General features: G+C 53.9%; 3 protein-coding genes across 3 annotated transcripts; 2 read left to right on the top strand and 1 right to left on the bottom strand.

Annotated features, from left to right (window-relative positions):
- Window positions 1-4,257: 4,257 nt before the first annotated feature.
- Window positions 4,258-5,831, top strand: N0V96_007939 (uncharacterized protein; the record flags this gene model as incomplete). Its single annotated transcript, XM_053194328.1, has 4 exons — window positions 4,258-4,521; window positions 4,665-4,840; window positions 4,985-5,207; window positions 5,412-5,831. 4 exons carry the CDS (start codon window positions 4,258-4,260, stop codon window positions 5,829-5,831), a joined length of 1,083 nt encoding a protein of 360 aa, XP_053048178.1.
- Window positions 5,832-7,000: 1,169 nt separating this feature from the next.
- On the top strand, window positions 7,001-8,725 carry N0V96_007938 (uncharacterized protein; the record flags this gene model as incomplete). Its single annotated transcript, XM_053194327.2, has 1 exon — window positions 7,001-8,725. One exon carries the CDS (start codon window positions 7,001-7,003, stop codon window positions 8,723-8,725), a length of 1,725 nt encoding a protein of 574 aa, XP_053048177.2.
- A 3,946-nt stretch (window positions 8,726-12,671) lies between these two features.
- Window positions 12,672-13,555, bottom strand: N0V96_007937 (uncharacterized protein; the record flags this gene model as incomplete). Its single annotated transcript, XM_065758165.1, has 3 exons — window positions 12,672-12,999; window positions 13,082-13,353; window positions 13,430-13,555. The coding sequence occupies 3 exons, from the start codon at window positions 13,553-13,555 to the stop codon at window positions 12,672-12,674; spliced, it is 726 nt and encodes a 241-aa protein (XP_065613307.1).
- Between the last annotated feature and the right edge of the window lie 1,456 nt (window positions 13,556-15,011).

Genomic DNA, 15,011 nt, shown 5'->3' with positions numbered 1-15,011 from the left:
TCCCGCTCGGGCTTTCTCTGGTTTGCCTGCAGCACCACGCGGCTTGGCTCTGTCGCCGTCCCCTATTTGCTGTCATCAACGATCACCCTCTCCACCGAGCTTCCACCGTTCCGCTCCTCCTCCCTCCCCCAAAAAAGCCAAGGGAGGGAACCAAACCCAAAATAAGAAGGAAAAAAGGCTGGGCATCGCCAGACTTCGGATTCATCGGCTTCTCTTTCTTGTCAGCACACTGCAGCAAAGCGGATTGCGCCCAGCTGATCAGCCAACTCAATTATCCGAACACAGTATGTGCAGGGCAGCTTCCATCGCGCCCCCTCCCCCCTTCCGTGCGGCGGCTGCAGGGCCACAGACGAGATAGGCACAGAATGAGAGAAACATGAGACAGGCATCGCCATGCTGCCACGCGCACGTCTTTCTATTGGAGCCCTGCCTAACACTTGTCCCTTACCTAAACCTAGAGTGAGACCTGCCAAATAACCCTCCCGTGCCATGACAGACCACACGGTAGGGTACTTACTGATGATAATCAATGGGCCGAAACTGTGAGCAGCCGCAGACAGAAAACGAATTATCCAGATAGATTAGGTACTGCTCTTCAGACTTCTCCGACAGCCCCTACATCATTACGGAGTACGGATACTTGACCTTCGGCTTGCTCGCATCTCATCAAGCTAGATTATCCTCCTTGGATGCTGGACCCTGCCTAGAGCCGCATTTAAATGAGATCGGCCAGTGATAATGACTCTCTTACCCACGCGCTAGAAACGTATACCTGAGTATTCGTACCAAGCACACACAGAACTGGAGTCGCTTTTCCCCCACTTTTCCGTCTGCTTTTTTTGTTTTTGGCTTTTTTCTTGATATGAAGAAGGGACGACAGCTGGAGTCTTGGAGAGTCAGTCTCCAAAGTCTATTCAGAAAGCTCGTGCATACGCAAGCCTTGTAGCTAGTTCTACGGGAATACCCAAGTGCGTAGGGTCTGAGGCTTTTTAGATCAAGAATTGATAGCAACGCGACAAAGATGCAATTGCCAATCATGCACCAGCAGCGGCCGCTCAACTGGAATCAACCATCTGTGGAATTTCTCCAAGTGATCCAAATAGACCAGACTTTGAGACATCAACAGGACCCGCCGCCTAAACGCAATTAAACGTGTTCTAGAGCTCGATGGACTGATCCAGCTCTTGCCTGTGATCCTCCCAGACCTCCCACCTCAGCTACCTAACTGGAGCTCGCTCGCTAGCTAAGGTAGGTGTGCTCCAAGAAAATGCTTCCATTCCACTTTATCCAGGTTTCTTCATGATTGATCCGCCGACCCCGGCCGGACACAATCCCACCCCTTCTTGATGATGTTCTTCCAAGTTCCTTATTCTAGTATGTACCACCCCCCGGTCTGACAGAGATAATTGCTGCCCTCCCTCCAATTGAACCGCATCCCCGGTCTCTCATCCCGCAATTACACTGTATCTGGCTCCTCTCCTTTATTAACTGGCCCCGTTTCGCTAGGTACTTGCCATAGAATTCTTGTGCCCCCCCACTTCTCCCCCTTCCCTTGCCGTCCGGCCGCACCAGGATGAATCAGGGCCCCAGGCTTACGCGGCTGCCAAGGGGGGGGGTTATGGGGGCGCTCTTTTCTTCCCAAGACTTTCTCCAAGACAAAGCTCAACTTCGGACGCAAAATCCCACCCGCCACCGCACTGTACAAAATACATCCCACCGCATCTTTGGTCCGTCGGGCTTGTTCATCCCGCCCACCAGTCACAGAGCTGTATCCGTACGGTCTATCACAGGTTGAGTGACTTTCACTCTTTCCCAGACCCGCGAGACCCTCCAACCACCCCGGCCAGTCTCCAGACTAGAAATGAGGATAGATGACGATGATGACCTGGCAGCCACTGATCGATAATGGAGACTATACCCCGAAGCCCTGTCGCCCCCATCTAAACCAGCACCACCTCATCCAGAATGAGTGAGAGCGCACTCATCCCAATGTGTAGGTAATCAACCCGTGAAAGCAGAGGATCCCGAATGGGAAACACGGGACATCCGCTCTACTTTATGTAGAGCAGCCGCCAGCACGCTCGCTGTAAAACGAAGCGGCGTCACGGTGAGCCGGCCGTCGGTAGGACTGGACTGCACTGGAGTCTGGTGAGAGAGCCCGGCTACTAGCTGCCGTTTAGCTCAAACGGGCGGGCAGATTCCCTCACAATGTACATCACACACACACGCGCCGGCGGCGGCGGCCCAGCACCACCAGCGACTGCGTTAGCACCAAAGCGACAGCGACAGAGCGATCGACTACGAGAGGCCGTTCGAGAACGATGGGGTCGCATCGAGACTAGAGCAAGCCGAACCGGCCAGATTTTGCCGATGTAATTATCCCCAAACGCGCAAGCCTGAGTTTGATAGGCGGGTTGACATTCAGACTTTTGAGTTTTGTTGTATGAAGTGTGAGAAAAGCCGTTGCGTACGCGAGCGTGTCCACGACGCCCTCTGTCCACTATTGAGTATCGCCTCGTGACAGAAGATGCCGTATCGCCCGTGGCCGTGGCTGAGTCCTGCGTTCGCTCCCTTACTGTGGTAGACACGTCGTAAGCTCTCTCATATGAGGGCGGGGGCGATAAAGCGATGAAGCCAAAGTGTATGAGATGAGAAGCCGTGATGCCGGGTTTCGTTTCCATTCAATAGACTCGGGAGAAACCCAGACAGATCTGAGAGGACCCCTTACTGCATACCTGCACTGCTACTCTACGTACGGATAGTGGCGGAGGATCAAGTCTTGTTTCTGGGTTATTTTTTTTTTTCTCTTCTGTCTCTACGTGGTGTGCTCCTGATCCCCGAGCCTCGAAGTACCCTTACTGTTTGAGGAAGCTCCCTTGGGTTAGCCAGACTAGCCCAGGTACGTGTGTAATTTATCGTGTGCCGGGGCCGGGAGATGGTTGTAAGTCACCCAACTCACTCACCCAGTCCACTTACTCATTCGCTCAATCATTCACTCATTCATGTCATTCTCATTCACTCACCATTGGAGGATGCGTCTAACGTCTGTTGTTGGTGAGTATTTCGAGTGAGAGTCTGGTAGTCCGGTATCCGTACTTCCTAACTTCTACTTCGTACACCGCAACGGCAAATGGACAAGAAGGGGACTCGAGAAAAGGAGGACTGGGCAATGAGCAATGCCGCCAGCCGAAACGTCATTGATGCCAAGCGCGGAAGCGAGAAAGATGCCCGTTTGAGTATCTCGGCATCCTCTGCTTCCTCTTCTTGTCCTTCCACCCCGGTGGGTCAAGTCTCCTCTGCCATGATCCATCCCTCCCTCCCCTCTCCACCCTGCGCCTGTCCTCAATCCCGTGTGTTCACTCTCTCTGAGATACTCAGTCTCCGTACCGTGCTTCCCACTCCTATTCCCACCCTCTCTGCCGTCCTTCACCTGGGCTATCTGTCTTGCCGTGTGCCCGCCTCACCACCACGTCCACCGTCCAGTCCACCACTCACTTCACTCCCCCATTCCTTTTCTCTCCACACGTCCTTTCAACCCTTCCGGTTCCTGTTGTTCCCTTTCTAAAAACTTACCTTAATCCTGCCCTACCCCCCTGTTCCCAGACCCTTTATGAATACATTGCTGCATCGGATTTAGCTGACGCCTGGCAAAGCCCGCGATCCGAAGTCTTGGGTTCATTTACAGCCTGTTCCACTGAGCAAACGCCCTTGCCTTGTGCCTTGTACCTCCCGTCTCTACTATCCGCCCCCCCAATTACCACACCTCACACCTCACCTACCTCCCTCCATCTATCCAGGTCCCTATTTTCTTTTATTCCTTCTTCCTTCATTCATATCGTGAACCACACACTCCTTCGATCGCTCTGCTTCTCGTTTGGACCTTTTCCCTCTTCTATTTACACTTTATCCGCATCGTCCGCAGCCGTTCCTCCATTCGTCGCTTTTTAGTCCGATATTTTTTAAGCTCGACTACCTGACGCACGCCCGTTTGCCGCCCAAATCCCCCCGCCCGCTCGGGACCGATCTACGTCGTGAAACCAGGACAGTCGTCAGCTTCTCGACTTAAACCCCCCTAAGCGACAGGGAACCTGTGGACGAACACACGGTCTCTAAACAAATAAACGAAAGAGGATTCCAACACCTTCCGACGAAAACGGAAAACCCAAAAGGCTCAACCTCTTTTCAACAACGACCCAAACGCCAAAAACCCACCGCTTTCCACCCCTACCGTCCCGACGACGAAGCCTTTTGGAAGCAATGGCGGAATCCAGCAACCTCAAGAACGAGGCTCGACGGAGCGAGGAGGGCCACGGCCTCCTCAACGGCGATGAGAAGCGAATCGAAGAGAGCTATGATCTCGAGGCCAACAGCACCGCCGCCACCGAACAACAGGCCAACGCCGATAGAGTCCGCAACCCCGTCGAGTACACCATCTCACCTCAGGTCAAGTTTGGCTGGTTGAGCGCCTATTTCATGTTCAGCTTGGTTTTGACCCTCTACAACAAGCTGATCCTCGGAGCGGTATGTGAAGAGCGCTTCTATTTATCTATGCATCTGTGAGCTCCGAATCTTCGTCAGAAATGTCGAGAAAATGAGTGAGCAGCGATGAAATGATGAAAAAAAGGCACCCTTTCCCGATGAGCTTCCTCTAACATTCACTCTAGTTCCCCTTCCCGTGGCTTCTCACCTCACTTCACGCCACGTGCGCGAGTTTGGGTTGCTATTGCTTGCTGCAATGCGGCTACTTCACCATGTCCCACCTGGGACGCCGCGAAAACCTCATTCTCCTCGCCTTCAGCTTGCTCTTCACCACCAACATCGCCGTGTCTAACCTGTCACTGTAAGTAATCAAAAAGCCTTCCTCTTTGGGCCTGTTCTGTGCTGCGCCGCATGATGGCGCACATTCCGCCCACACCTCCGCCGCGGCCGGAAGGGGCGGAACTCGAACAAACTCGACGAGCAATGATGCTAACTCACCACGCAGTGCCATGGTCTCCGTGCCATTCTACCAGGTCCTCCGAACTACCGTCCCCGTGTTCACGGTTCTCATCTACCGCGTTGTCTTTGGTCGCACTTATGAGAACATGACCTACCTGACGCTGGTTCCCATCATGATTGGTGCTGCTCTGACAACGATTGGCGAGTACACTTTCACCGACCTGGGTTTCTTGCTCACCTTTGCGGGCGTGGTGCTTGCTGCGGTCAAGGTACGTTATTTTGGGTTTGCCCATCTCCCGTCCATCATCCGAAATACAACGCTTTGTCGAGTTTGCGGAGAGTGGTCCCGGCGACTCCAATTGGGTCCGCCATCTCCGCCCTCTGCGCCCTCTGAAACTCGGCCAGCAAACCTTCGTCCCATTTACAGTGCTACTATCAATGCATTTACAGTTGGCTAACGAACATGTTAACAGACCGTTGCTACCAACCGCATTATGACTGGCCCCCTGGCCCTCCCCGCTATGGAGGTCCTGCTGCGCATGTCGCCCTTTGCGGCTATGCAGTCTTTGGCCTGCGCCATCGCCGCCGGCGAGCTCGGAAACCTCAACACCATGCGTGTGGAGGGTAACATCAGCCTCGCCACCCTTATCGCTCTTCTCGGCAACGGCATCCTCGCATTCGCCCTCAACGTTGCTTCGTTCCAGACGAACAAGGTTGCTGGTGCCCTGACGATGAGCATCTGCGGTAACCTGAAGCAGTGCTTGACGGTTGGCCTCGGCATCATCGCCTTTGGCGTCGAAGTCCACCTCTTCAACGGCTCCGGCATGATCCTCACCATGATTGGTGCTGCGTGGTACAGCAAGGTCGAGCTCGACCGCAGAGCCCGCAAATAAACTGGCTCACATGGATTGGCGAGCTGCGCAGATCACACTGCGCGTGTAACGAATATCAGTAACGGCCGAATATCATATAGAACCGGGCGCAGGCAGAGCCGAGTCAGCCTGTGAGAGGGTGTTGGGATGTATCGGGAAGGCGTGTGGTCAAGTCAACCACTGGAGCCGCGGTCGACGCCGTCCAACAACCACGGAGCTACAAGACAGGACAGGACGATCTGCCGCACATCGCGGCGTTGGGAAACCCGGATGGATTAGGGCGGCGCCGGCGGAAGCCGATCAAAGCTGGCGTCACAAAAGCCGGTAGCACTTCCGCCCTCTTCCCTCCTTTCCGCTGAGGAGTTTCCCTTACCGACGCACCGCACTCTGGACAAGATGATGCCGCGTGTAAGATGGAGGAGCCGAGTGCACCGACGAAACAAGAGCATGCATGCCGCGGCCATAGGGTTCGCGCATCGATTTATACCCTTCGCATGGAGTAAAAGGACACGGGCATAAACACGGGATGTTTTCATCAAAAAAGGGCTAGGGAAAAGACTTCATTTGTCCTCTAGAAACCCTGGGCTCTTCTTTTTTCTTCTCTTTTCTCTTCACCCACTTCTAAATTTACCGTCAGGTAATAATACAAACTTACCATTCAAAGATGAATTTTGATTTTGCATTTGACGTGAGGCAGTCCCTAAGTCATGTGTGATTATTCCCGAGCTTAGATGATGGAGCCATGATGGCCTAGTCATCTGCAAGACACCACCCCACGCGGGCGCATCCCGTGGGCAGAGTGGGTGTGGTCGGAATTGTTCATCCCCCCCCTCCACCCCTTCCTCTCCTCATACTCTGTTTCCCCGAAAAAGGGCCATCTGCTTGTTGCTGCAGAACAAATAACACATGCGCGCGCGCTGACCGAGAAACGCAGGCGGGAAAACCTGCTGATGGTGCCGTCATGTGAACTCAATTGGGGACCCCATTTTCCCCCACATGCACCACTCAGCTCACTTCACCCCGAGGATAGATGGAGATCTAATAAACACTCCTTTCGATCCGCTATCGATCATTTTCTATCCGCGCATTTCTCATGAAGGGGGGGGTGTTGTAATGTTTATTGTATAATGGCAGTTTGGAAACCACCGCCTTGAGATAACCAAAAACCGAAAGGAAAGAGAAAAGAAACCATGTCGATTGATACCCAACCCCGCAAAGATGACGACGACGGCGACGACAATCACGTCGCCGCGAATGCTGCGAGACAAGGAGGCGGGATTGCTTCGATGAACTTACCGTCGATTCTATACGATGCGGCAGAGACAAACCCAGTTCTGGGTTCCGTGGCCAAGGAACCGGATGGACAAGAAACCACCGACGGCAAAAACGCAGACACTAAAGACACTGAGACCAGAGACGACAACGACGACGACGACGACGGCAAAGTCGCAGCGTTCCTGGAGAGAAACCGACTCCACCCCTCCGCCATCACGGCAGCGCACGAGTTCGCGCAGGCAATGTTCCCCAGGTGCGAGGTGGGGAGGGCGCCGTTTCAGGGGTACTGCTCTTACACGCTTCTCCTGAGGCCGCTTGCCGGCGGTAGTCGTGTAAGCCAGGAAACTACAGCTACAGGAAGACGCCGGCGGGATAGCGGGGTCGAGGCCGGCGGAGGGGAAGGGGGAGGAAGTGAAGGGAGCGGAGAGATCCAGAGCCAGAGCGAGAGCGGTACGAGTTGGAAGAGCGGCGGCAGCGGCGGCAGCGGCGGCGGCGGTGGTGGAAGACTCGTTCAGTTCCGGCCTAGGAGGCACGGTATCGATTTTGAGATGTGTGGCGAGGCTAGGGGTGTGCTTGGGGATGGGGTCGTGCCGGGCGTGGAGGAGCTTGGTGTTTTGGAGGGGCTGGAGACGATGACTCCGGCGGCGGCGGCGGCGGCCCGTGGCGGGAAGGGGAAGAAGGACGGGGAGTTGTGCGCGTATCTTCTCGAGAGGGTCGGCGGTGTCTCGTTGACGGGGTTCCGGAGTCTATCCGCGGGTCTGGAGACGGAATCGAGGGCTTCGAGGCGGAGGCTCGTTGCTGATCTTGCTGTTGTCTTTGCGGATTCGTGGAGGGGCAGGCGGGAGGGTTTCGATGATGGACACGGACACGGGCACGGCCATGGGGATGCGGGCGGCAGAGGGCGCGTGGGAGGGAGTTTGGCGTGGCGGTTGGAGATTATGGAAAAGGGGTTGCCGTCGGAGTTTAGAGACGTTGTGAGGGAGGTCAGGAGGGATCTAGGGGATATCGAGGGCTTGCCTTGGGTTGTCACGCATGGGGACCTCGTGCCGGATAATATAATGGTTCATCCGCCGCGTGACGATGGCGAGGGCGAGGGAGAGGGTGGCGGCGAGGCGTGGGTGAGGCGGAAGCTGGGTTGGGGAAGGGAGGAGAGGGCCGGCGGGCTGGTTGGGTTGATTGACTGGGCCGAGGCGGAGTGGTTGCCGTTCGGGGTGGGGATGTACGGGCTCGAGGAGGTGTTGGGGGAGGATGTTGTCGTTGATGGGAGCTGTGATGTTGACTTTGTTGGTGGTGGTGGTGGTGGTGGTGGTGGAAGTGCTGCTACTACGATTACGACTACGGCAACAACTACGACGATAAGGACGTCGTCGATGACGAGATTCGAGTACTACCCCGAAGCAGCCTCCCTCCGCGCACTCTTCTGGGACGAGGTCGGACGTGTGGTGGGTGATGAGGAGGTCATTCGCCGGGCGAAGAGGGCTCAGGTCCTCGGGGTACTGCTCTGGAGGGCATTGCCTTTGATGATGGTGCGCTGGAGAGAGTCGTGGACGGGGAGAGGGACGGGTGGGACTTGCAACGCTTGCGGGTTTGGGCTTTTGAGGATGGGGGCTCGGGTTGACTCGTGGGGAAACCGAGGTTGAGGTGGTTCGGGGAGGAGGAAGGGCGAGAATAGAGGTAATAGACGGTTGTTGAAGAGAGTCATGGGATGGATCAGAGGGTGCTTTAGGGGGTTGTGAGATGGCTCATGTGGGTGTTTTGGCTGAATACTTTATAGAATGGGGTGGCTAGACTACGGAGTTCTGGGTGATCATTGAGGGCTTCCGAGAATCCGAGGCAGACTTAATCAATTCATTGCTTGCAATGAAGCATCGTGATGCCATGTTGGAAATGTGATTTCGACGTCAAGTGCTCGCAAACGCGTATAGAGATCCCCTCTGTTCACCCAACCCACTCGGTCGTCTCTATAGACGACGTTGCCTTGAGTCATTTTCTCATAAGTTCAAAGATCATTTGCTACTCCACTTTAGCTTACTCTCGTGTTTATACCTTGGCTTCAAAAACTAGTCCAAACCGAGGGTGAATATGAGTATAGGACATCCCTTGGTCTATTTTTCAAATATGAATAGCAGATACGGATGAGCCTGGGGAGGCCGAGAAGGATCTCATGAGCTTTGGAACCTGGAGTGTTGATGAAAGTGTTCCAACTTCCCTCCTGTCAGCAGCATCTCTGGTGATAAAAAGTTAGCAGGCTATATTTGTAAACAAAAGTGGATAAGCAAGAAAGATCTCGGATGTAACATCTCAGAATCCACGAGTATTGGTATAGGGGTAAGGAAGGTGAGGTTTTTGTCCCAATTTAGTCGTGACGTTAGACGCAAATATGTAAATGATCTTCTCTTCATGACTCAGGCTGACCATCAATATCACTAGAGAACCAAATTGCGAACTCGGCAAGTAGCAGCAAGCGCCAAGCAGTTCAACTCATTTACACATTTTCCTACTCTTCTCGTCTGGAAATTTGGCATCTAGATGAGTGGTCAAATGGGGCCGAGGGTTTACAGATTGTGCTTGTACGCAGAGGCATCATTCGTGTTACCCAAAGTTATAGAAGGTCCGGAGACTCTCGTGAGAATGTTCCTCGCATAGGGGACTTTGACAGATTGAACAGAAATTGACTAGGGCCAAGTATCACAGAACTGGCCAAGGATTGTTGGGCCTCTGCTCCTTTCATTACTCCATCACTTGTCTGTGTAAGTGCGTTGCCTCTATCCCAATACAACTCAAATAGAAGCGGGGATGAATCGTGTTACTAGACAAAGCTAGCCATATCTCCCGTCTTATGCGATACCGGATGAACAAGAGGGCCGTGTTCCTGTGATCAACACATTTACCGAAAACCTATTACAACAACTGAGACGAGAGCTTTCATCACACTCGCCTACGTGACCTACGAAGTAAGTTTGATTATAATTACACCGTCAAATAGTCAGGCCATCGTCTTGTTATCTTAAATACTTCATTACATAGGTTTCCAGTCCCGATTCAACTAAACCAAGCCCATTAATACCGTACGACTGTTCAAACCCAAAGTCAATCCCCACCGCCCCTTTTCGAATATCACACATCCACCCCCGGACCATCCCATATTCAGCCAACTTTCTTCAAAGAAGCCCCTAGTCCGATTAGATATATATATACCGCAGTAGATCAAACTAGCTACATTCCTCGTCTATTCGGAAGAGCTCGCTAGAAGCACAACGACAGGTAAGAATACACGCATCAAATGGCGACGGCCACCACATCACGCTGATCACGATACAGTAGCCTCGTGAGCAGAGAGCAAAACCCTACAAGCTTCACACGGAGGATGGAAAGATTGGGTAAAGACACGGCTGAGACCACAAGAGTGCTCGGACTGGGGAAAGTTCATTCGCCGTCACGGTGAAGGTCGCGGGTCGGGCTGGCTAGATGTAGCCTGAGATGCGGGTAGGTAGGCCAACTATCATAGTGAATGGGACCAACACCAACGAGGAGAAGGATGAGGCGTTTGTAATTCAATGCTTCGTGATGAGAAGATGGAGATCGACCGGATTTCTGGGGTAGCGGGAATCCCCTTATATACGCGAATCCAAGCAGGCAGGCGAACCTCGTTTCCCACTTGCTTCATACGATCAGCGTCAGCCACACCAGGCGAACCAGGCGGACCAGCACCAACACCCACCCGCACCAGATCTAAGCCATGATCAGGCTGTCGCCGAACTACCTCACAACGAATATGCATGCACATTGGTAGAGATGGAATTTACACATGCCCTGTACAAATCACATTTCCACTTCCCTCATCGACATCTATTCTTCTTACCTCGACCATTCAAGAAAAGAAAGCCTAGAGCCGATGTCTCGAGACGAAAGAGACAGGCTGAGAACCAGTATCACCAAAGACCACCTTAGGTAGCTACTGCATTTCCCAATTCCAGCCAGCCAACACGGCAAGACACATCCAGGCGCTTCGAGATACAAAAGTCGGGTTATAACAAGGCAGCTTGCAGGCAGGCAGACAGGAGAGAAGCCTACAGCCTGCCGTGGTGTTGCAGCTGGGCTTGCAGCCTGCAGAGCCGCCCGCCCCCAAAGATGTAACTGCGCCTCGACGGGCCGCCTTACACTTACCTTTCACAAGAAAGACAGGAATGCGTTGTAAGCCTCACTTTGGCCGGGCGCAGCGGGCGGGAAGACGCAGTGTGCTGATCCTCGCTCAGCTTGCATGTGGCATGCATCTCTGGAAACCCCAATAGGGGTTGTGCTTAGGGTGTGACCTTGTGAATGGTACCCTCGAATGAATTATCCCAAGGCACCTTGTGTCTCGAGGGTTGAGCCGCTGCTTTACGCCCACATACCTTATGCCATCGGGAGCGGCTGGCAGTTAATCCGATTGATACGGCCCGTCATACTGCACCGTATCGAGCAATCCCGCAACACTGTACAACAAGTAACCCCTGCTCTCACCCAAATCGCAGCTTACAACAACCACTCCGCATACACCGGCCATGCCACGGCCTGCCTTACGACGACGACGATGATGGTTGCTCTCTCAGCCTTGCCGCCGGCCCAATGGTGCCAGATATTCTTCGGGCTTTCAACAGCAGTAGTTTTGGCCATCCAGGTAGTCCCAAAGACAACTCAGCGCCTTCTGCTTGACTACGGTGCCCGCTCGCCGGCTAATGCCACCGACACCGACGACCGGACGAAGGGTGTCACTGTTCCCAATGGATTGGACTTCTTCACCCAAGCCGCCAAAGCCGTGACGTCCTTTGGACAAATCCCACACGCGTGGTTCATGCACTTCTACGTCGCGTCCGTTGCAGGTTCGGCTTTCTGGGCATGGCAGTATATTCAAAGCGGCTCAGCCATGGCCGTCATCTCAGCTCAGCAGGCGGCTTCGGGCGGCCCGTTTGTGAGCTTCGAGCAGACAGTTCTCGTCTGGACATTGATGGCGCTGCAAGGCACGAGGAGATTGTACGAGTGTCTCTTCGTGATGAGGCCGGGGTCTTCTAAAATGTGGTTCGTGCATTGGCTGCTCGGGTTGGGTTTCTATCTCTGCATGAGTGTATCCGTCTGGGTTGACGGCTCAGGTGAGCACAGTCAATTTCCACTTTAAGATACACACTCACCTTTCCCAGCGGCCTTGAGGCAAGAAGCAAGACCGAATTTGGAGAGCCTTTTGTCGACTGGAGTCGTCGCTGGGACCGTCGCGTACCTCTACGGATGGTCTAACCAGCATAAATGCCACAAACACCTGGCCAGCCTCAAGAAGTATTCATTGCCAGAGCAGGGTCTTTTTCGGTATCTCATCTGCCCTCATTACACTTGCGAATGCCTGATCTATTTGGGCCTTGCCATGATAGCCGCGCCAAAGGGTTACGTCGTCAACCGCACCCTCATGGGTGCTTTGTGGTTCATTGTCGCCAATTTGGGCACAACGGCAGATGGTACCAAGCAGTGGTACGCGCAGAAGTTTGGTGCTGAAAAGGTCGCCAGCAAATGGAGGATGATACCCTTTGTCTTCTAGACACACTTGCGCCTCGAATGTCACTTCTTTCCAAACAAGCCAAACTTGGCTCCGAGTTTCGACACCTGCATGACGTCCCGATATGTCAGACTCGTCCTGGTCGCACGCGCGCTTCGGCCGGCAGAAAAGTCATTTTGCGACCGCAAAAGGTCCCAATTCACGATCGTCTCGGCAGACAGCTCGACGTCCTCTTCGATATCGGCAATGCCGTGGAGGTAATCGGTGTAGAGGTCGTCGGTAGTGATGAGAAGACTCCTGGGCTCCTGAAGAATGCGTCCCACAGGCTCTGGTTCCATGACTCCATCTTCCTTGGTTTGGTATAGGTTCAGACATAGACTTGCTCCAAGACTGATAGTACACACAACTGGATGATAGGCAGCCCCGTCCTATAGCCAGCATGAGATTCAAAGCTCTTCACGTGAACACCTACCATGTACTCAACTTATGCGGCATGATTCCGACTCCAGGAGGATACTCGTTTATCAGCACGTGGTTCGGTCGTTTGTGAGGACTGCCAGCGAAGAGATTGGACGAATCAGGATCGGCGGCAAGAGGTAAGGAAAGAATTCGCGAGATCACAGGCTCTTGCAACCACTGTGGCAAGGGAGCATCGATCAGCTTGTTGTTGACAAGATCGGACGGCCATGTTTGGAGACGTCGATGAGTCAGTTGCTTCCAACGGGGTTTCGGCGCCTCAGCTATCTGTTGGTTGCAAGGGCAAGTCAGTCACAGTTTTTTTTTTGGCTTGACAGACGTCGTCGAAATAAGTTTTCCGTACCTTTTGTAGAATCAAGCGTTCCTCCTCCTCTGATATGAAATCTGCAATGTAGTAAGAGGATGGCGGAAGCTTCTTGACTCTGACGTCGTCGAGGGAGGCAGGTAAGTTCACGGCTCCCAAAGGCATATTGCTGGCTTCGCCTCGCAGCTGTGTTGTCGCAGACGTTTGATAGTTGGGACACGGGTGGTGTGATCTGGGGCTGCGCCCAACTTTATGGATGGGGATCCCAAACGAAGTGACGTGATGTTGGATGAAGAGGTCGGGAACCTAGATACGTCGAAGCTTGTTGCAAGTCGGCGCGAGGTGCGCAAATGTCGTCGACGTAAGATCCAAGCTCCGGCTGCAAAGCGGCATAAGAAGCCAAGGGTCAAACGGTTCTGCGTCCAGCTGGGAGGATCCAGGCAACGATGGGACCGACGAGGATGGCAAGGTTGGGTGGAGAAGCAAGGACGGGAGCTGCTGGATCATGGATGGATGGAAGCGACGGGCAAGAAGATGTCCAACTCCAGTCTCCAACCTAAGGCTTGAGCGCGCCTGCTTGAGCTTGTCAGACACGCCAAACCTGAGGTCGCCAGTTGCCTCAAGCAGTCAAGGATGGGAGGTCTTGCACTAATAACAAGAGAAGGCGAGAACGGACGCCTGCTTAGAACACGCTAGGTCTAATCGGGAAACGGCAGGTCGATTAGTCACAGACAGCGTGTGACTGACGGTAAGGTGTCCGTTCCCAGTGGCAGTGGTGCTATCCGCCACAGAAAGTGATTGGCTGCTCTGGTCCCGCTTCATGAGCTCTCCGTTTTCAATGTCGCTCATGATTCGCCGTTAGAATTCAAGATGCGACGGCCGGGGAGGGGGAAGAGGAGCCTGCTGCGACTCTGGAGGGGGCTGGGATTGGCCGAGGTGGGGTCCTGGGAATTTGAAGGCTTCGATACGTACCTTTCGAGTCGCACCAAGAACACGCACCGGGCAGATTCGAGGTTTCCCACCAGCAGGAGAAAGACGAGTTTTTGGACTAGCAAACCACAAAAAAAAACCTTGGATGGACGGACTACTCGTTTTGCATTGGAACCAGAGGAGATTTCCGCAGGTTGGTGTGTCCAGGGTCAGGTGGCCCAACGACAACGTGCAGCCAGTGATGCAGCTTGCGAGGAGAAAGACGACGGCGTTGCTATCTCAATCTCACCCTATCTTTCTGAAGCAAGGTGGGTGCCGGGGCTAACGTCCAGGTTGAATCCTAGGCCGTTTAGTCTGCCACCCAAGGAGGCAGCGTGCTTGTCGTCGAGGATGGGTACTTGTAGATGCTGCAAAATTTTGCCAGAGTTCCAAGTACCGCTTGTCGAATTCGACCCGAGTACGTACCTAGTGCCGACTGCTGGCTGATGTGGCCACCTCAGTCGTCAGGCTGCCACTGCCAGTGCCGCTACCACCAGGTGCACACCTCTCACTTTCCATAGCCTGCTGCTTGCCTCAGGGCTGCGTGCTGTGTGCTGAGTGCTGCGTGCCTGCTTGCCTGATGCCCGGCTGCTGCTACTGCTTTCTCTGTCTCCCGTCTCCTTTGCTGGTTGTGGCTGTTCCGTGTCCCGTA

Source organism: Colletotrichum fioriniae (assembly GCF_027942845.1).
Source record: "Colletotrichum fioriniae strain IMI 355084 chromosome Unknown scaffold_9, whole genome shotgun sequence".
NCBI lineage: Eukaryota > Fungi > Ascomycota > Sordariomycetes > Glomerellales > Glomerellaceae > Colletotrichum > Colletotrichum fioriniae.
The sequence above is the reverse complement of the archived record's forward strand: the minus strand, read 5'-3'. Positions and strand labels throughout refer to the sequence as shown.